The following is a 22665-nucleotide window of genomic DNA, read 5'->3' as shown; positions in this document are numbered from 1 at the left end:
ATGCAGTTCAGGCTGGCCTTGAGCTCACTTTGTAGCCCGGGCTGGTCTCGATCTCACAATGATCCTCTTGCCTCAGCCCACCAGTGCTGGAATTGCACGCGTGCGCCACCAGGCCTAGTTTGATAGTCACTTGTTTAGCCCAAGCACAAAATGATTGCAGCTGAGTGTAGTCAGTTAATCAATGGATTATTATTGCTGTGATATACATCCAAAGGCACTTCCATTCAGGAGCAACTGAGTCTCAAGAAAATTGTTTTGGCCTGTCTTCTTACTGGTGTTTCATGCTTTAATCAAACGCTTGAAAGCCAGCATTTATATCAGCAGTTTAGTACATTGATGATTATACAGCAGCTTAGTACATTGGAAACGACTACTTGGTAAATACTATTTTCCACTGACTGACAAAATCACATTTAGTATTTTTATTTCTGGAGCAGGGGTGGCAGAAATAAGTCCCGTTATTATCAGTCACTCTTAAAGAATATACTTAAAAGCAGATCAAAAGAGTCCTCACTGTTATGACATGTACGCAGAATGGTGTAGGGTTCCAGGAAGTGTTTAATATAATGACATGAAGAGAAACACTGGGGTAAGTTGATGGATGACTATATTTTTAGCTATTCGTTTGATTTTTTTGTTTTTGTTTTTGTTTTTCTGGTACCAGGAATCGAACTCACAACCTTGCACTTGCAAGGCAGGCACTGTGCCACTGAGCTAAATCCCCGGCCCCGGTGGTTTATTTTTTGTGTGTTTGTGTTTGTTTTTAGCTATCCGTAAGTAACGTGTTTAATAGACCATCGCTTCATCCATTCAGTGAGTTTACTTACTGGACACCTATTGTGTATCAAAGACTACTAGGTTTAAATGCTGAGGAGTCATTGAGGAGCACATACACAATTCTTGTTCTCCCAGATCTTACAGTCTGATGGGGAAGATAAACATTCAAAGTGTAAAATTACAACTTTGACGGGTACTGTAAAGAAAACTTACTGGGTAAGAGAACCTATAGTAGAGTGGTTAGGGAAGATTTTTGAGAAAGTAATGGTTGAACTGAGTTTTGAAGAAAGAAAAAGTGCTGTTGAAGCAAAATGTCTCAGGGAGTCTCATATGGCAGGTGCTGCAACTATAGGGGTGATCGTGGTTCTTTAAAGGATCTGAGAGACAGCCAGTGGAGCTGTGAAACAGGGTTTTGGATGTAGTTAGTGTGAGGCCTGGGAGGTCTTGCTACAAAGGACTTTAACCTCTGTCTAAGAGCAGTGAAAAACTTTTGAAGGGGTTTGGCTGGAGGTGGAGGAGACCTGTGTTTAGAGGATTGCCCAAACTTCGGAGTGGAGAACAAATCCAGATGTTTTGCTAGCTAGTAAAGTCACGTCTTGGTACTTGACTAATTTGAAATTTCATCAAATTTGGTATATGGTCCCTTCTGACATGAAAATTTTATCCAGTTACTCATGTTTGATACTTTATGGACACGCTATACCTTATTGGTGCCAGTTACCTTGTGACTCGCTACTCTTTCTAGCCAAAACAGTATGTTTGGTACTTGGAGTTTTTGGTACTTGGAGTTTAGACCTCTTGGAACTAATTAATGAGTACCAAGGTAGCACTGTACTGTACCAGGGAAGAAGTGACAGCTTACTCTGGGGTGTTGAAATAGACATGAAAAGAAATGAACATGAAATGCTTTTGTGAGATGTAGTGATAATGTGAATAGGAGACAGCAAGAGAGGGAGGTGCCCAGGGTGTTTCTGTCTTACAGAACTAAAAAGATAATGGGATCGTTCCATTCACTGAGATAGGGAAGCCTAAGAGATCAGATTTTGGAAGGGAATTCATTCTTTAATGTGCTGAATTTGAGGTATCCTTGAGACATCAAATTGGAACTGTCAAATAGGGCCTGGAGTTTAACAGGAAGATCTAGACTAACTATACAGAGTGCAACCCAAAAGTACACTGTGCTTAAATAAAAAAATTACAGCAAAAGTACAATGTGCTTAAATAAAATTTTTATAGTAGAGGACACATTGCCAAGTTTGTAAATCATTTATATCTAGATAATTTCAACTGTTAACATGGACCTAGTTACTAGGTAAAGAATATAGGGCAGGAGAAAAAGCCAGGATAGAGCCTGAGAAATATTCAAGGAGTAGTGGGACATAAGCCTGAGAAGCAGTCTGGGAGGTAAAAGGCTTGTCATAGATTGCGCTAAGACTGCAGAAGTGCAGCTAAAATGATCTGGATGTGTTGTCTCCCTAGTGATCCACATTATGCCTTTCTTAACATTTCTCTTTTCCTGTACTTGTTTAATTGCCTTGGGTTTTTTTTTTTGTTTGTTTTTTGTTTTTGTCTTTTTGAGACAGGGTCTCGCTATGCAATTCAGCCTTGAGCTCACTTTGTAGCCCAGGCTGGTCTTGAACTCTCAAAGATCCTCCTGCCTCAGCCTCCAGAGTGGTGGGATTACAGGCATGAGCCACCACGCCTGGCTAACTGCCTTGTTAATCCATGTGGGAGGTTTAGTAGTACCTGGCTTTGCGTGTAAACTCCTATCTGTTCTGAGGGCTTGGAGGACATTAAAGTAGATTCTATCTGTATTAGTTTATTAGAGCTGCAGTATTAAAATACTACAGGCTGAGGGACTTAAGAGCAACAGAAATATTTTCTCACAGTTTTGGAAACTAAAATCAAAAAACCAGGGTGTTTAATTTCTGAGGCCTCTTACTGAGACCTGCAAATGGCTGTCTTCTCACTGTGTCCTCACATGGTTGCCCACCTGTGGATTGTTCTGTGTCCTGATGTCTTTTAAGGACACTGGTTATGTTATGTTAAAGCCTACCTTTATGGCTACATTTCACTTTAATTACTTCTTAGAGACCTTATCTTCAAATTCAGTCACATTCTCCTGATACTAAGGATTTGAATTTAAACATGAAATTTTCTGAGGGTGAGATAATTTAATCCATAATTACCTCTTCTTGCAGGTGTTTTGCTTTAAACTAAATAATGTTCAAAATATTAGTTCCTTCAGGAATCTTTAAATTTACTGTCAGGAAAGGAATAAAGCACAAATGCTGGATAAACACCGTTAAATGGGAAGCATAGCTAGGCAATGTGGCTCAGTGACAGAGCAGTTGCCTAGCATTTTCAGGGCAGCCTAGGTTCATGCCTGGTAGATGAGCACTATCAGATTTGAAACACAGGAGTGAATGCAAGCATCATCCATCATTCTGAACATTATCAAAAAAGCTCCACGCTTGGGGACTAGAACATGTGCTAATCAAAACTTTTTGTTTTTTACTTGTTTCCACATGGCAGTAAAACACACAGTAGCTGATAAACTAGGAGCAAACCTTATCAGTAGCATTGGGGATCCTCAGAACAATCCCCATATTTGGTAATTTGACAGGAAGACCCATAGGACTCAGTATAATCATACACACATTTTGATATTACAGCAGAATAAAAAGCAAAATCAGTGAAAGAAGAAAGTTCATAGGGCCAAGTCCAGAAGAGCCCAGGTGTATGCTTCCAAGGGTCCTCTCCTAATTGGGTCACACAGGACATCACGTATGAAGGGTTGTCTGCTAAGGATACGGGGGCACCCACTGCCTACTACATAATAAAATTTCAGCTTCCCAGAGGGAAAGCAGGTTTTCAGTATAAATCTTCCTGTTTATACAAAGAGTCTAGGCACATTGAACCATCAGTTAGGGAATGGTAGGTTTTTATATTAGCTTATCTTCCAGTGTCTTCTAACTGACAACTAAAACAAGGTTCCATGTGCTATCCCCCCAAAAAACTGGCTTTCTAGTTATTAAATAACTGACAGCTCAAGTATAACAAGCTACTTTTAAGTAAGAATGATGGCAATTGAAATTTTAAATTAGGTATGTGAGATGAAGATTAAGGGCACATCCATTCTCAAAATATCAGAGATTAGGTCTTCAGAATTTCCTTCCTTGTATGACTTTCTGTGAAGTTGCATGTAAACTGAAATTGTTGAATCTACTAGATAGATAGATAGATAGATAGATAGATAGATAGATAGATAGATAGATGGGCGGGCAGGCATGCTGGCTTATGCTTGTATTCCCACTACCTGGGAAGCTGAGGCTAGAAGATCACCACTAGTTCAAGGCCAGTTTGGGCTATATATATAGCAAGACAAACGAAAGAGATTGTTGAATGTAGAGGGTATTTAGAGGGAGTGTTTTTGCTTAACAAAAAGTACTCAATTAGAAAATAATACACTTTTGCTGAGGCAGGAAGAACCCCATGAATTTGAGACCAGCCTGGGGTGTATAAGCAAGTTCAAAGCCAGCTTGCAGTTAAGTACACGGTGAGACTGTCTCAACAAAAAAGGTAGTTTTTAATGTCTATTAATGTGTTCATAAAGTAGAGCTTTCCTTTCTGTTCTGCTTTCTGTGCTCTCTGTACATGTATATAAACAAGACTGAAGAAATTTAGGTTTTTTCTGGAGACAGGGTCTTGCTATGTAGCCCAGACTGATGTTGAACTCATCTGTGTAGCTCAAGGTGGCCTCAACTCTCTGCAATCCTACCTCAGGCTCCTGCGTGCTACGATTACAGACGTGCACCACCACACCTGGCCCAGAAATCTAGCTTCTCTGAAAAACTTGTTCTAGATTATTTGCTCTAAAAATAATTAAATCCATGTTGGTTTTTAGATGTTCAAGGATTTAGAAATCCCTTGTTACACATAGTCTTAAACAGTTTCAACCCCATATGACTTCAGATATGTCACCTTTGTGTAGATGACAGTTCATCAAAACTGGTCAGACAGGACTGGGACTGAGAATCAGGAAGACAGTCTAGACAGAAACGATAATCAAAGGGTTGAGGAACACAGCCCTGACATGGATCACAACAAAAGTCAAAGAGTTTCTAGTATTCACAGAGAAGCAAAAAATATTAGGAAGGACTATGAAGCACTGGACAGTAGCACTTTTCCTAAAGTTTGTGTGACAGAGAATCATCAGACAATTCAAAGTTACTTGTTTTTTGAGACAAGGTCCCAGTGTATAGTTCACGCTGCCCTTAAACTCACCGGGATCCTCCTGCCTCAGCCTCTGGAGTGCTGAGATAGTATCGTGTGCCACCCTGCCTAGCTCAAAGATGTTAAGACGCTTGCCTCAAGGTGTAGCTCAGTGGAGAAGTGCTTGATTAGCCTGGGTGAGACTCTTGAGTCTAATCCCCTGCACCAAAAAAAAGACTCTTGGCCCCCAACTCACCGCAGAAAGTAGTGGAACCAAATCTTTCAAAGCTTTTTGTTTTGTTTTGTTTTTTGAGACAAGGTCTTACTATATAGTTCAGGAGGCTGGCCTTGAACATTTGGCAATCCTTCTGTCTCAACTTCTGAAGTGCTGGGATTACAGGCATGCACCACCATGCTCTGGTAATCCCATCTTCAAAGATCTAGTGTGTTTCAAACTATTCCATTGATTCCTGAGATTCTGCAAAGGTGACCAAGGTGGTGGCATGACGACAGGCATCCTTATCCCTTCTAGGTCATACACCATCCCCGCCCCTTTGCACCAAAATAACTGAGTTTTAAATATATTGTGATTATATTAAAGCAAGGTGAAAAATTGTAATTTTAAATATAGTTTCTTGGAACAAAGTTACTTAGTTTTTACCTTTTTTTAATTTTAATTTTTATCAGTATGTTTACAGTACATGTTACTCATCACAGGGAGTTGGTATGTGTGCATAACACAGCTTAATTCTTTCACTCTTTTCCTCTCCCCTTTTTCCCCCCTCCCTTCATCTCTTGATTTCCTTCCCTTTTGCAGAAGATGTATCTTTCTTTTTCCTATTATCTACCTTTTATTTTGCTCTATTTATGTTTTGAGTTTCTCATATAAGAGAAAACATGACATTTAAACCATGAGTATCTGATTTATTTCACTTAATATTGTGGTCTCAGTGTGGATACACTTTACTACAAATGATGCATTTACCTTTTATAGCAGAGTAGTACTCTATTGTGTACAAATACTACATGTTCTTTATCCATTCATCTGTTGATAGACACATAGACTGCTTCCAAGATTTAGCCTACTGTATTACAAATTGTGCTGCTATAAACATGGGTGTGCATGTATTACTGTAATACGATGTCTTTGACTCTTTCAGGAAGATACCTAGAGGGAAAATGTGTAGCTAGGTCAAACAGAATTTCTAGTTTTAATTTTTTGAGTGATTTCCATCGTGCTTGTATGTGTTCACGTTCCCACCAGCAATGTGGAAGGCTGCTTTTTCCCCACAGCCTCGTCAGCATTTGTTATTGGTTGGTTTCTTGATGACAGCCATTAACTTTCTGGAGTAAGATGCAGTCTCACCTAGTATTTAGTTTGCATTTCTGTAATGGCTAGTGATATTGACCATTTCTTCATGTACTTATTGTTCATTTGTACTTCATCTGTGAAGTGTCTGTTGATTTCAGCTGCCCATGTTCTGGGTCTTTTATTTTGAGGGATCCTACTGTAGAGTTCTTTATGTATATTTTAGATATTAGTCCTCTGAGTAGTAGATATGATCCATTGTTGATTTTTGATGTTATTTCTTGTGCAACTAGAGTTCAGAAAGTTATTTATGCCTATGTCTTCAAGAATTTTACCTGTTTTATCTTGCAGCAGATTAAATGTCAGTTTTAACACTGAGATTTTGATTCCTTTTGATTTTAGTTTGGTACATGGTGAGAGACATGGGTCAAGATTCAATCCTCTACATGTGTATAGCCAGTTTTCCCAACACCACTAAAGAGGCTTTCTTTCCTCCAAAGTATGTTTTTGGTCCCAGTGTCTGTTTTTGTGCTAGTGCCATGCTATTTTTATCACTGTTGCTTTATAACATAACTTGAAGTCTGGGATTGTGATCCCTCCTGCTTTGCTTTGCCCAAGATTGCTTTTGTTATTCTGGCTGTCTTCTAGATCCATATGAATTTTAGGGTGGTTTTCTTTATTTCTGTGAGGAATGCTGTTGGTATTTAGATACAGGGAGCTAGGTTTTTTTTTAATGTTTCTCCCATACTGCTGGTGATCAAACCCAGGACTTGAACACGCTGTACCTGTGCTGTGTCACTGAGCTAACCCCTTTCTCTGTTGCTTTACCAACCCACTGGATTAGAAGGTTGTATTAGCTTTTTAGACAAGCTTGTTTATGTGAGACAGGAGATAGATCCCAATAGGAATTCTTCTGGTGTTTTAAAACTTCTTTCTGAGCCAGGCGTGGTGGTGCACACCTGTAATCCCAGCATTTAGGGGTGGCACTGAGGTAGGAAGACTGTTGCGAGTTTGAGGCTAGCCTGGGCTACAAAATGAGCCCAAAGCCAGCCTGAACTGCATAGCAAGATCCTGTCTCAAAAAGACAAAAAAAAAACTTTCTGAACTCTGGTAACAACAAAGTTTGACATTCTTCCAAGCTTAAAATGAGAACTACCTGAAGTAGCCCACAGAAGTTCCAGTAGAACGAAAAACAAAAGATGTGATTGAAGTTTTTATTTCTCTGCCAGTAAGAGTATTTAACCAGTAATTTACAGAAGCATTTCCTTTTCAAAATTCTTAATTCTAGAAGTTACTGGAAATATAAAGATGATCTCTAAGATGAAAAAAAAAATTTTTTTTTTGTAACAGAGATTGAACCCAAGTACTCTCATGTGCTGGATGCTTTGTTTTGACGGCTTTTTAAAAGGAGTCTGAGACAGAAAGATGACCACAAGTTTGAGGCCAGCCTAGGCTACATAGTGAGTTAAAGGCCACCCTGAACTACACAGTGAGACCCTATCGCCAAAAAAAAAAAAAAAAAAAAAATTTCAGCCAAGTGTATGGCACACACCTGTAATCCCAGCCCTTGGATATTGCCTTGAGTTCAGGGCCAACCTGGCCACATAAACAAGTTCAAGGCCAACCTGCACTATATAGTGGGACCATGCCTCAAAAAAAAAAAAAAAAAAAGAAAAAAAAATATATATACAATTTCAGTGTATTTTTTCAAGACAAAATCTAAACTAACATATAGAATCTTCATGCATCCTCATGTATATTATAGAGGAAATTGCCAGTTTACAGGGAGAATAGGTGACTGTAGGCAAGCTTTGCGCTATAAAATGGAAGTTGATCTTAGACAATATCCACCCCCCCTGTGATAGACTGACAACTTGTGGTCAACTTTTTTTTTTTTTGAGACAGGGTCTCACTGTACAGTTCAGGCTGGCCTTGAGCTCACTTTGTAGCCCAGACTGGTCTTGAACTCACAGTGATCCTCCTGCCTCAACCTCGTGAGTGCTGGGATTACTAGGCGTGTGCCACCAGGCCTGGCTCTGGTGGTCAATTTATAACACCCAGCTGAACTGAGCAAGGGTGGTGCTGGGTGTGGGAGGCCCACCTGAGGATTGTTGCCAGCAACATAAGAGGCAGAACTGGGGAAGAAGTTAGGCTGTTGGGAGCTGGTAGAAGCTGTAAGGAGCTGTTGGTTCTTCTGGAGGAGCTTTGTCATGCTGGCTTTCCTCATGAACTTGGCTGTTTTCATCCTCTGAGGAGCTCAGGACCTTGCTGGCACTGGTATTAGCTTCAGTTCACTTTGGGGGAGCTCTGGTCCTCACTCTGAGTGTCACTTCCTGGTTCGAGAGGGGAAGATGGTGCACTGCTCAGCCTCCTGGAGAAGCTTGTCCTTTTGGCTTCCCTCAGCTGTCTTCATCATTGGAGGAGCTCAGGACCTCACTGTTGCTGAGGATGGCGGTGGTACTTCTCAGGGGAGATCTGGTTTCTTATTTTGAGCATCGATTCCTGGCTCCAGTGTAGATCCCTCAGCCTGCTAGCACAGATCCTTCATCCTGCTAGCACAGACTTTCTAGATTCCACCACTGACCTTTGGACCTTCCCAGTGCAGATCTATGAAACAGGCCTGCATGAGATGTTGTTGTGGGTTCTGGGCCTTCAGTTGGATATGTGGGAGGCACTGTTATGGGCTCTTAGGTCTTCAGCTGGACTCATGCAGGACATTATTACAGGAACCATGCCCTTAGCTGGATTCTTGGTCTATAGTATGTGGACAGATTTTATGCATTCTTGCATATGATTCTTTGGGTGATTATTATAAATAATCTTATAAAATATGTATCCTGTATGTTATTGTTTCCCCTTGCAAAGAACCCCCAAACCACGACACCCCCTTTAAGTTTTTTCACAATAGTCCATTGCAGCCAATTTTGATATGCTGTTCTATATAATAGTACAGCTATATAATAGTACAGCTGTGATGATAGTAGCTAACATACTGACTGAACCTGTATGTGTTTGATAGAATGCCAAGGACAACATTTAAAATTCCCATTTAATTATCACCCCTGGTACTTTACACATGGGGAAACTGGGGCTGAATATTTGCCTGCTAATTATAAAACCTTGAAGTGAATATCTATGACAAGGGTCCTCACAACCATATTTATGATGATTAATAAAGGATCACTCAAGTTTTGGTCGTACAGACTATGTTTACAGCACAAAGGGAATTTTACAAGCTTATTACAACAATACCTAGTCTTTAAAAACATACATAAATTTTAAAATTTTCCATTTGGGGAGAAAAATAAGTGTATATTGACCAGTACTAATGTAAATACTGTTATACTGAGACCACAACTTTCTTGTAGCCTATGAAATACTAACTTACTGCAGTTGCTTAATTATATGCAGATCTATATATTGATTTATCTTTGGTGTATCAAGAATGAATATATCTGAATTATGTAGTCTTTGTGAGGATATACTTCAGTTAACTTTTAGTAACAGTTTTTCAGTGAGACGTGTTTATATCTTTTACAAGTAGGTCATATATCTAAGAGTGTGTGTGTGCGCATGTGTGTATTGATTCCAGAAGCCTCGCCTCTACCTCTCCTCGGGCCCCTTTCTCTCCCAGCCCTGGCCAGAAACACTAATAACCATTTCTTAATCTGCTTTTGATCCTTAGGAACAAGTTCCAGTTCCAGTCTATCATCCAACACCTAGCCAGACTCGGCTAGCGACTCAGCTGACTGAAGAGGAACAGATTAGGATAGCTCAAAGAATAGGCCTTATACAGCATCTGCCTAAAGGGGTTTATGACCCTGGAAGAGATGGATCAGAAAAAAAGATCCGGGAGTAAGTTTTAAAATAAGTTTATTTCAGAGGTCTTATTTCACATTAGCTTTTGAAAATTTTCCCTTTTCTCATGTAGTGATACCTCCATTGTCGAACTCAGTTCATTCCAAATTCTGGTTCAGACACCAAAAAGTCTTGAGAACTGAAGATATTTTTCCCATAAGAAATAATAGAAAGCCAAAAAATTGATTTTGTGGTCCCAAAATTACACTTATAAATTCATTTTTCCAGGACTTCAAACAGATTTCACAACGACTTCTTTCTCTAACTCTGTCATCGTTCTCACAGTTTTCCTCTTAGCTTTACTGCTGATGTCTCTAACTTTCTGTGCAGCCACCGTTACCATATTTTACACAGCTTAGTGGCAGAAAAGCACAGAGAGGAATGTCTGAACGCATTAACAAAGCACTGTGTGGTATTTGGCGGAAGCAGCACTTGCTGAAGCATCGTCACATCTTTATGTCCTTGACAAACTCGACGCATAACTTACTCTCAGCCTGTTTAAGTTTTTCAAGTTGGATTTTCGGTTTGCCTATCAAGCAAACTTTAAAACATTCAGCAGATTTTTTTGAACTTTGCAGTTCAAGTAGTGGAAAGTTCACTCTTAGAGCCATTTAACAACCATGTCACTGTTCTTTGGAAGTCTGACATTTACTGTCCTGGAACACTTCAGTGAACACAAGAATGTTTAAATGCACCAATGAAGAATTTGTTTATAAAATGAATTCTGATTATTATTTACACTTCTTGTCCATTTGGATAACAACTGATGATAGCTAAAACCATTTACACGTATGAATGTGAACGAGGACCAACATAACATGTTAATTTTGGAATGTCATTTGGCAGTATTTCAAGGACCAGTACCCTTTAAGACAGTAGCCATAGGGATCTGTCCGAAATGTGTACCACTGCCACCACTCCCCTGGCCCAAAGCTCAGTGCACAAGGTATTCACCACAGTCTTGTTTCAGGGGGAGGAGGGATGCATGCTACATAACTGTCCAACAGTAGAGTAAATTGTGATATGGGAATACTTCACCAGCTTATGCAGCATTTAAAATTATTAAGTTTTTAGTGACATGAGAGAAATCTGTTTCTTTTTTTCTTTTCTTTTTTTGGTCTTGTCTTTTTGAAACAGGGTCTCGCTATGCTGTTCAGGCTGGCCTTGAGCTCACTTTGTAGCCCAGGCTGGTCTTGAACTCACAGTGATCCTCCTGCCTCAGCCTCCCCACTGCTGGGATTACAGATGTGTGCCACCACACCTGGTGAAATCCGTTTCTTGTAAGATGTTTCGTTAAGCCTGATGAGTTAACGATAAAATTTTACTTGTGCGTAATTTTTGTCCCCAAGGCTCATCATTGTCTTTGAGAAACCCTAATGAGGAATCCATTCTCCATTTAACTTGAGAATGGCTTACCCAGCACAGGCATGATTTACTGTGTTAATGTTTGGCACTTTGCCAACATTTTGTGCTAGTGCTTAAGGTGGTAGTCTGTCTAGAACACTGACTTCTGACATGAAAATTCAAACTGAGTTGGTGAAAACAGTTCTAACTTAAAGCAGTCTCATAAGTAGGCTGCCATTAGGGTTCTGTTTTTACATGTTTTTAAAATAAAAATCATTACTCCAGGATTGCACTAAAAATTCAGTACAAAAAGACAAAGTTGATCTGATTGATGCCTTTCTACTTAAAGGATAACATTCTCCTGCAGGTCTCTCCTATAATATGTAGCTGTTTTACAAACTGAGCAATAAACTTGATCTTAATGTAGTGCACTGCTGTTTGCTGTGTTGATTGCCCTTAAGCCCAGCAAATTCTGAGGCAATTGAAACAAGAGACTATAGATGGATAAACACTTATTAGAAAAAAATTGCTTTTGCGTGCTGTAGTAATAAAGTGACGTACAAATTGTTCTAGGATGTTGTTTGGAGTAACACCATCTTTGAGTAGTGCAGATAGGCTACTTATGTAAAAATGCTTCCTGATTTCTCTGCCTTGCTTCTGTCCACAGGTGTGTGATCTGTATGATGGACTTTGTTTACGGGGACCCGATTCGATTTCTGCCGTGCATGCACATCTATCACCTGGACTGTATAGATGACTGGTTGATGAGATCCTTCACGTGCCCCTCCTGCATGGAGCCAGTTGATGCAGCACTGCTTTCATCCTATGAGACTAATTGAGCCAGGGTTTCTTGTCTGACTTCAAGTGAACCATCATTTTTGGTGGTTTTGATCTTTTGTCACTGAGCCCAAAGAGCCAGGGATTAGGAATTAAGATCATGCACAAAAGTTTCCTTAAAATTCCTGGATGGCTGCAGATGTTGAGGAAAGTATGTAATATTTTAGAAACTTAGGGGGGAAAAGTAGGATGGTATTTTTATGTAAAGCCTTGACCCAGTGTTTAAAAAGATAATTGTATTTAGATCTTGTTATTGCTCCAGTACATAGGAATTGTGTAAAGTGTTACAGCAGCTGTTTATGTTTAAATTGTGTATGTTGAAGATTAGGAAAAAAATAGTGGTTATTTTTCCTAAATGAAATAACTCTTCTTCCCTCCACCCAGATTCTTTTCTGAAGTTACTGGCATTTGGGTCAAGGTTTTATTAAAAGCTACATTTTATAACACTGGCACAAAAAAGTAGTTTTAAGCTTGTTTGCACAGTTCTTTTTTTCCATTGGAAATGGAATTCATTGCCTTAGGTCTTTTAAAATAGTGTATTATTGTTGGGGCTGGCTCTATGCTTGAAAACAAGTTTATTTATAACCTGTTGTAAGTGCTATATTCTGTTTGCAGTTAGGAAATGCAGAATTCAAAGTGATCTCCTAGCTTGTAAGCAAACTGAGATGCACTATCCCTTTTCTATAAAAAATGAGTTAATGCGTCAAGAAACCAACTCCAGTGAAGTGGTTTAATAGTACCCTTTCCTGTGTGTTTATCTAACTGTTTTGGTTGTTAATATGGTGATGATTGAAAGTCAATGTAAATTTTAAATATGAAGATTTCTGATTTATTGAGCTTGAATTATGCTACCATGCTTATGTGAAAATGCAGGTGGCGCCGTGGTGAAACGTAACAAAAAGTAGTTTCTCAGTTGTAACAGTTTTGATTTATTCTTTCCTATGACCTCCTTCCTTGTTGTCTTGACCCATAGCAAAAGGATACTGCATCTCTCATTACTGTTCTGCTGAGGTTTATTGAAGTTACATAAACACATCTCAGTCTGTGTCTCTTGGAAAGGTATCTATTAAGTCCTCCTAGATGACTGATAAGACTAAGCAAGGAATAAAGGTAAATGTGTTTCATGTTTTGCACACAAATGCAGAATTTGTATAACTACATGACTTCATAGTTGTGATCTCAAAAAAGGAATTTCTCATTTAATTTTTCTTGCAGTTAATGTAAGAATACTCTAAATCTCTAAGCTTTTGAAGTGTTAGAGGTAGAGATGGTCTAGTAATATGTAGTAGTAATGTTTTATCCACTTAGCATGTGTTTATTTTTCCTCGTGTACTCAGAAGTGACTTATTTGTTCAGCTCAGTGATATTACAGCTAAAAATCATTCATTAGCAAAAGGAGACTCAGTCTCTGCCTAACAAACAAACGTTTCTTATTATTTTATATTGAGTTGAATATTTGACTCTAACACTTTTCTACATACAAAACAAGTTTATGGAAGGTTCTTCGTAATTGCATTATAGGAGAGTTTAGTATGTCATAAGTACTTATTTGACATTCAATTGTATTATGCATATGTTGGTTAATTTCCCTGTGAGCCCCATGATGGAATGACTCAAAGATGAATTTGAGGAAAATTGAAAGAAACTAGATTATCAGGTTCTGTTAAATTGTTACATGTATCTCGCTTAAATTTCTGTTCATTAATTTATATCTACCCAATTACATAAAGCAAATTTGGAGGAAACAGCTGAATTTGTGCAATATTTTCAGTGATCCTTTTTTATTCTTGTGTTTTCTACTTATACATGGTGTCTATATCAGGTATTTTAGTCAGAGTTTCTGTTTTCTAGATTGTCAAAACTGGTAAATGAACTTCCATGTTGCATTTAGTCTGTCTTCATTATAAGACTTCTTTCACAGAAGTTTGCTAATTTTGAAGGAACCAGTAGGGAACAAAATGCTTTTTGAGCACTTTGTATTCTTTAACTTTGTTCTCTACATACTCTGTTAAGAATCATCAATTTTGGCTTTTACTATGTTGTTAAATAAAGTTATAATACAGCTGTGAAGGGGTAAAGTTAGAATTGATTATCAGGCTCAAGATATTTAATCTTTTAGAAAAAAGTCATATAAATGTCTAAGTATATACATCTTTGGGAAGTGTTCTTATTGCTTGTCATTTAATATCATCTGATCATATACTTAGATGCCTGATGGCATTAAATTTCTAAAACCAAGTAGGTGGAACCTGTTAAGATAACAGGCAATGTGTGTTTAAGCTTGCCTGTGGAATTTGAAATGTCCGAAAGCCTAGCCAGGGAAAAAAACCAGAAGTATCTTGTTCTTATCAATGCAAAACCTAGCAGGTTGAAATAGTTTCCTTTCACATGAATTTTTTTAATTCTATGAAGACTCACGCTCTACTATTGTTGTCTACCTTGTGATATAAAGCAGTATGATTTTATAGAGTGATGAGCATTAATTAGGGTTCTCTGCATACAGATCTCCTTCAAAGGGAAGCATGCCTTTTTAAAAAGGAGTAACACTTTATAAAGTAGTCAGAAACAGCTGGTCCTGAGACTGAGGTGGAGGGGAAGAAGGTAAGTCTCTTTAATATAAATTTTTAAGTGTAGGTATCTTGATTACCTCTTTGATTACAAAAGCAATAGACAGCAATCACTTATGGAGTCTACTGATTATACTTTAGTACAGATGCATTTTAACCATTGTAATAACCTCAACCAATTTCTTTTTAAACCATTAACCTTGAAGCTGGGTATGGTGGTACATGCCTGTAATACCAGTACTTGGGAGACTGAAGCAAGAGGATCACCAGCCTGGGTTACATAGTGAGTTTAGGGTCATCCTTGACTACATAATGAGATTCTTTTTTTTGAAACAAGTCCTCAGTATGTAGCCCAGGCTGGTCTTGAACTTGAAGCAATCCTGCCTCAGCCTGCCGCGTGCTGGGATTACAGGCCTGTGCTATCACACCCAACAGAGACCCTGTCTTTTTTTTTTTTTTTTTTTTTTTTTTTTTTAAGGCCTTTAATTTTAGAATTAATGAGCATGAAAAGAATTGAAATTTTTGTTACTATGGTGGCTCTTAAGGTAGTACTGCATTTACTGAAATTTAACGTCTACTCTTTTACCAGTTGGGGAGAGAGAAAAATTTGAGTCCTCTTTATATCACACTCCTCCTTCAATTTTTTTCTTTCTTTCTTTTTTTTTTTTTTTTTGGTTTCCAGGAATAGAACACTTGGGACCTTGCGCTTGCCAGGCAGGTGCTGCACTGCTGAGCTGTATCACTGGCACTTATGCTTCAACCTTAAACTCAGCTAGACTTTCCCAAAGCTCTAGGTGCTAATTTTCTGTTTAAGGATTTATCCTATAGAGATAGTGCTGTTTTTGTGTAATACCTGTCCATTTTCTGGTGTCCTAGCACTCAGTTTCTACCTCAGTTACTGAAATTTCTGGCAAGTATGAGAAAGAAGTATTAGAACATGACTCTGTTAACAGCTAAAAGTGTCCTCCAAAACCAAACAGGCCTCGAAGCAGGATCGTCCATCATTGACATTGGCATGAGAGTTACAGTCCTTGCTCAGGCAGTCTCCAGCGGGTGACATTAGTCATCGGGAGGCTAAGCTCAATTCCTTCTATCGTCCTTCTCATATTAGCCCAGTTTTGATGTATTTTGGCTTTGAGGGCTGTTTTTCCATCAACTTAATGTCCCTCCCAATCAGAAGAGGTGGTTTGATTCTCTTCAAGAATAAACCAGTACAAGCTGGGCATGATGGTGCACGCCTGTAATCCCAGCACTCGGGAGACTGAGTCAGGAGGATTGTCGTGAGTTCGAGGCCAGCCTGAGCTACAAAGTGAGCTCAAGGCCAGCCCGAACTGCATAGTGAGACCCTGCTCAAAAAGACAAAAAATAAAAACCAGTACATTACTGCATTGAATAAAATTATAATTGACCCATGGTTAAGAGGAAGTTTTCCTGAGAGGTATCAAAAATGGTCTCAACTAATTTATTCTCTCTTCCGTGTATCAAAAGTCTGTGATAAGAGAAGCTTGCAAAGAACACTGAACTAGGAGTCAGGGCTTGATGTTTCTCTAATCCTATGTCATCTTGTCTGTCTAGGCCACATCCTTGAGGAAATTGGCAGATCAGTGAGTCTGTTTTTTTTAGTACTGGGGATTAAACCCAAGGCCTTTGCAGAGCTATGTCCCTATCTTTTTCTGAGGGAGGAGGGGAAATTGGTAAATTGCCCAGGCTAGGCTTAAACTTCCATCCTCCAGCCTCAGCCTCGCAGAGTGCTGTGATCATAGTATTGCACCACTATAGACTGGTGGTTTTTGAAAGACAGGACAAGGAGAACATAATGTCTTTGGGCTCTGAATGTTGGTTAGTAATGGAAACTCTCATCTCATCAGTAGCAGAGGTAAAACAGAACTCTGTCATTTTTAACAGGGTCCCCAAGCTGTTAAACCAGCAGCTTTTTGAATAATTGGTAGATGGCCCCAACCCAAACTAACGTGCAGTAAGGTTCGGTACTTTTTTGTTTTCTTTAAAAACTTCCTAGGGCTGGGAATATAGCTCAGCAGCACAAGCGCCTGCCTGGCAAGCACAAGGTCCTGAGTTTGATTCCCGGTATCAAAAAAATATAAAAAATAAAGATAAAAACTGCCTAAATACAAGATTGAAAATAACACCAGTATTGGATGCTTTTTAATTATTCAGAGATGTGAGACTTTTTGCCTTTCCATTTGTCCTTTGGCTAGGTTCTTCATGGATACAAAAAACCTAAATGAATACCTTTACCTTTTTTTTTTTTTTGAGGCAGGGTCTCATGTGTACCTCAGGCTGGCCTTGAACTCACTATGTAACCCAGGCTGACCTGTCTCAGCCTCCCAAGTGCTGGGGTTACAGGTGTGTGCCACCATACCCAGCCTTCCCTTGTTTTTTTGATCTGAAATTTTACAAAGGGGGTTTCAGAATAACCTGAACAGTTTAATCATCCATTTTATTCTTACTGAAAATAGGCGCTTGCTCAGGGCACTAGCTGAGTGCATTTGGTTCATGCTGTTCCCTAAAACCATTTAATAAATTGATTATTTCTTCACATGGGTTTTTTTGAGACAGGGTCTCACTGTGCAGTTCAGGCTGGCCTCAAACTCGCAATGCTCCTCCCTCCGCCTCCCGAGTGCTGGAGTGCTGGGATTATAGGCATGTGCCACCACGCCTGGGCACACAGGGTTTTGATGAGAGCTTTGAGAGAATTTTTTATTATATTTAGTCTGAAGAAAAGTGACTGTTCACTGAGACGTTTCATTATCATATGCTTTCCACAGGTTTTTCTTTTGGTATGAATGAAGTATCATGAATGAGAAACGTTGTAGGCATCTAAAACTAATTATGATCAGATAAAAGGAGCGCTTGTGTGCTTTGAATCCCTTCTGTAACCACGTTTGTAGGCTCCAAATTTCTCAGCACAAGATGAGTAAAATGTTGAATACAATAAGAGATTACTCTGAAAGTCTGGCAATAGCAGTGCGCTCTGAATGCCTGAAGAGTTTTGGTTGGCTATGCAAAACGCAGTATGTGGGGCCAGCTGTAGTAACTAATCCCGTCATTTAGGACCAAAAGCAAGTTCTCAGCATTGTTGAATTGGAAAGCTGGGACTGTGTTACCAGACTACCGGGGTTGGCTTCTAGCACTATCCACAGAAGAGGCACAGAAACGGTGCATTCTGCCATTTCCGGAATTAAACCCAGCCCTCGGCTTTGAAACAGGGCGGAATAATGAGCCTGTGTCCATGAGAGAGTCACACTCAGCGAACAGATCACAAACTTCAATTTTATAGTGCAGTTGTTTTCATGAATGCTTTGGTCCTCCTGGGTCTTGGCTACCTGTTAATTTCTATCTGTAGGGACTTGGGCCGGGAGAACTCCCAGGCGTTCTTTCTGGTTTTGAGAAGGTGCCTCTCTAACAATCCATTTTCAGGACTGGCTGTTATTGCCAGTCCTGCTCTTAGGACTTGCTTAAATTTTGAGTTAAAGGCTTTGAAGTTTCCTTTGAAGTAAAATGCAATTTGTGTTTATGGCTTTTGATAAGCTGGGTTTCTGATTTCCCATGAAGACCAAAGAACATGAAATGCCAACTCAGAGTCTTAGTGATTATAACTTAACATACTGAAATCATTCTCTTTTTCCTAACTTTAATTGGCAAAGGGAAGAGGTAGTATTTTTGTTAACAAAAAACCCAGAAGAACTGGTGCTGGAAGCTTATGTCCATGTTTAACACTGTATAGTCAGTTCTTCACACAGCAGCTAAAATAATTTTAAGTGAATAGATTAGATGATGTCATTCCTTGGCTTAAGACTTGAATAGCTTCCCACTGCGGTAAAAATAAAACCTGAACTCCTAACTGGGATGAGTAGGCTCTCTGCCTCTGTCTCATAGGACTGTAGGAGCCAGCTTTCATGGACCACCCTTTGTGCCTTTTAAAGTGGCAAGCTCGCACCTGTCTCAGGTCTTTTTCAGCTACAGCTTCTGCCCTGCAACTGGCTGCTTCTCCTAGACAAAGCGCAGGGGGCTGGGGATTTAGCTCGGCGGCACAGCGCCTGCCTGGCCAGCGCGAGGTTGTGAGTTCGATTCCCGGTACCAGGAAAAAAAAATAGAAAAATTTTAAAAATTAAAAAATAAATAAAAAATAAAAATTTTAAAAATTAAAAAAAACAAAGCACATCCTTTTTATTTACCTTATGGCTCTAGTTGTTAATGTACTTGCATGCCTTTCCTATCAGAATAAGTTACTCAAGAGCAGGACAATAGATACTTAAAAGATACAGAATATTTATTAAATGGAAGGAAAGACAAAATAGGGAAAGAGACTTCTTAAGGAATCTGAGCATTTCTGATGGAGAGGGAGCTATCATCATCCCAAGGGCATTCCCACTGGATAATAGCTCATTAAGAGTCTGGTGTTGACAAGGAAAAGGGCAGGCAGCATTCTGAGAAACCCTGTACCTTAATACAGATATCCACTGGCTATCTTCCCCTGTATCAGGAATGTGGCAAGACATAGTTCCTATATGTCAGTTTTTGAAACAAGGGATGTCAAAGTGGGTTTTAGTGTTTTAATCTGCCTACTACCCATGTTTCCAGCATATGACCCAAGACCAGGCCTTTGTAGTTGCCTCTCATTCTATAGAGTGGTTCTATTTTAGCACACGTCAGATTTATCTGGAGGGCTTGCTGAACTTCATGTTGCTAGGCCTCAACTCTACTTTCTTGGTCTGAGAATTTATTTGAAATAAGTTGCCGATGACACTCCACTGGTGTGGAGACAGCACCATGATAACTAGTTGCCTAAGAGACAGACAGTTGAGTGAGACCAGACCCGCTTGTCCTTATCTGGCATTTTTCTTTATCTGGCATTTTTCTTTTGCAGTAGTGGGGATTGAGCCCAAGACTTGAGCTATATCGTCAGACCTTTTATTTTTTGAGACAGGGTCTTGCACAGTTGGGCTTGAACTTGCCATCGTCCTGCCTCAGCTTCCCAGAGTGCTGGGCTTAACAGTTGTGCACCACTACACTGGCATTTTTCATAGGGAGTTAGGAAAAGACTCCCTTCCTCCACTGGCCGTAAGCTGTAAGCACATGAGGCCTGAATGCCACATACCAGTGCCTGGGTGAGGTGGCCAGTTCAAGGAAACAGACCTAACCAGAAGCAAAGACAAGAACTGAAGATGTAATGGCCGCATTAGCGCCCCTGATCTGGTTACCCCCCCTGATCTGGTTACCCCCCAGACCAGTTCCACCTCTGCCTTCCCACAGTCTGTATGGACCAGTAACTCTACCTTTCAGTATATTAGGGGATGAGCTGTGTGATCTGTGCTTGTTTTTATCCTCAGCACTTCAAAAGATTTTCTTCATGGATCACTTGGACCATGGCTTAAGTGTTTAAACTAGAAGTTTGAGTGTCTTTAGCATTGTGTACCGCCCAGTTTCCCCGTGTTCCTACAAATTGCTGTCTCATAACAAAGTTGCACAGTTTCTTCCCCCTCAAGCCTCAGTCCAGGCCTGAAGCTCCACCCCTGTGCTTTATGAAAACCCATCTCTCAAGCAGCTGCCTGAACTCTCCAGCTGTGGATGGGTAGAACTCAGACCACTACTCCAGACCCTCTCCCTACTTCTTGATGCCAGGTGGTCAGGGAACCGTGTCAAACAACATAGCCCATGTGTGCCCTGGCAAGGGTCTCGGTGGCTCTTGGCCCGTACTTCTTCCGTGCTTATCACTGGGCCAAGAGGCAGTATAACATCCAGCTGGTAATTTTACAGCTTGACTGCAGTTTGACAAAGTAACTTAAAAATAACTATCATTTTCTCCAGAGCATAAGATGTCTGATGTTGTGAAGTGTTTGTTAATGTAAAAGAAAACAACGCAATCCCGTCACTTACGAGGTGTTGGCTGTGATTAAACTTAAATGTCAACTTCTAGCAGTCATAGAGACCTTTCCCGAAGGGCTATGTTACATTTTCTCACTTAATGAAGTTTATACAGTGTCAGCAGTTCATAAGATTGCTCATTTACGAGTAGACTTTCCTTTCAAATGAGGTTTCTTGTGTGTGGACTTACCCTATTGGTTAACAATTAACTTTGCACCAGAGTTCAAAGGAGTTGTGCTAACCCAAGCAGAAAGGCACCTTCCTACCTTGGAAAGCTGTATCTGAGGGTAGAATGTGCGTTCCTATTTGGTGCTTTGGCATTCCCGTTTTCTGCAACAGGCAGAAACTGTTGAAAAGGCGTCTGTTAAACTTGATAGAGAAAGCACAAGGAAATGCATAGTGGAGCATGCTTGTAATCTCAACACACAGGGAGGCCAAGGCAGGAAGATTGCATACTCGGGTCCCATCTGTCTCAAAAAATAAAAGAGGCTGTGGATATAGCCCAGTGGTAGAAAGCCCCTGAGTTTAGTCCCTGGTACCACAATCAGTCAGTAAAAATAAAGCAAGGTTATTGTTGATCCCCCCTCTTTGAGTCGGTGAACTAGAGAGTAATTCCAGAGAAAAGTGGATTTGGTTTCTGGGTTCAGTGATCTGGCACTCAACAGGCTTGGGCTTTCTGCAAACCTCACAGTGCCCTTCTTCACTGCTGGGAGTCTTCCCGCTGGGCCTCAGCCATGTCCTGGGCTGATACGGGCCTTTTACAGGCCTCGCTTTTATATCTGCTTGTGGCTTTTTGCTGTGAATGCCGGTAACTGTCTTGGAAGCCCTCCCATTGACTCAAGAGATAAGGAAATGGGGAAGCCTGCCAACGTGTGGGAGAGCTGATAGGAACCAGCACCCTGCCAGGCAGAGAGCCTGTGCCCAGTGTGCAGTGTGCCCACTGAGGGAGACTTGCCAAGGGCCTGTTCAGATCATGTTACACCGTTGCTGCTTCCCTGACAACTGGGTGCATGTGTGTGGCACGGCCGTTAAGACGGGATGCCTTGCTCTGCGCATCTGCCCCACTCCCATTTAAGGAGCCTGTCCCTTGCGGTTGAAATGCTTGGGAAGGCAAGCGCATAGGTGTGTCTGCTGCCTCATTTTGCAGATGAAAACCCAGAAAAAGACCTGACCAGTGTTAAAACTGTAGAGAGCAGGAAAGAGCCTTCAACTCGTCTAAATTGCTGTTTTCTAGAGGGACTGTGTTTTTCCAAGGTTCCTTTGAAAATTAACAAAGGCAGGTCTAGGATTCAAACCTTCCTATTTCTAAGCCAAAAACATCTGATCAACTACTTCTCTAGGGCAGATGTGCTGGGAAGCTCTGCACTGTTGAGAAGTAATGGCCAGAAATAACTCAGAAATACACTGGGGGCCCATGGCAAGCCTTTTTACCTTCAAAGTCCCCTGCATAAAGACGTGGTGGTTGAAACTAACGGCTTCACCCTCAGACGTATTTTCAGCAGACTTATCTCAGCAACCGCAGGGCAGCAGAGGTAGAAGCGACATAGGCTGATTAACAGAGCTGCAGGGCAGCAGTCACAAATGTTGGCAAGGAAGCCGTCCTGAGAACATTTTAAATGAAAACAAAGGCACCTGAAGTGAGCGCTGAGATAAAGGATCGTGTTTTGTTTTGTTGTAAACTGCATTTTGTAACTCATACCCCACGCGGTGCGGCTTTGGCTCAGCAGTTAGCAGCCTCCCGTGGAGCCCACCCCAGTTCAGCACCTTGTCCTGCCCCGAAGCCTGGAAACGGGCTGGCCTCGCGGCAGCCAGGCTTTGGGGAAAAAGGAGCTTGCAAAAGTCTGGTTCTCTATGAAGGACATTCCGTTGTCT

The 22665-nt window shown here is 40.4% G+C and overlaps 1 protein-coding gene across 1 annotated transcript in view; it reads left to right on the top strand.

Moving 5' to 3' along the window:
• Rnf11 (ring finger protein 11) overlaps positions 1-14410 on the top strand; it is a 41513-nt gene extending 27103 nt beyond the window's left edge. Inside the window, exons 3-4 of the mRNA XM_005398777.2 lie at positions 9987-10156; positions 12171-14410. Of these exons, the coding sequence (XP_005398834.1) occupies positions 9987-10156; positions 12171-12342 (342 nt within the window). The 3' untranslated portion in view covers positions 12343-14410. The remainder of the gene's footprint in view (positions 1-9986; positions 10157-12170) is intronic.
• Positions 14411-22665: the final 8255 nt, after the last annotated feature.

Source organism: Chinchilla lanigera, unplaced genomic scaffold, assembly GCF_000276665.1.
Source record: "Chinchilla lanigera isolate Chin_1 unplaced genomic scaffold, ChiLan1.0 scaffold00063, whole genome shotgun sequence".
NCBI classification, from domain to species: Eukaryota; Metazoa; Chordata; class Mammalia; order Rodentia; family Chinchillidae; genus Chinchilla; species Chinchilla lanigera.
The sequence above is the reverse complement of the archived record's forward strand: the minus strand, read 5'-3'. Positions and strand labels throughout refer to the sequence as shown.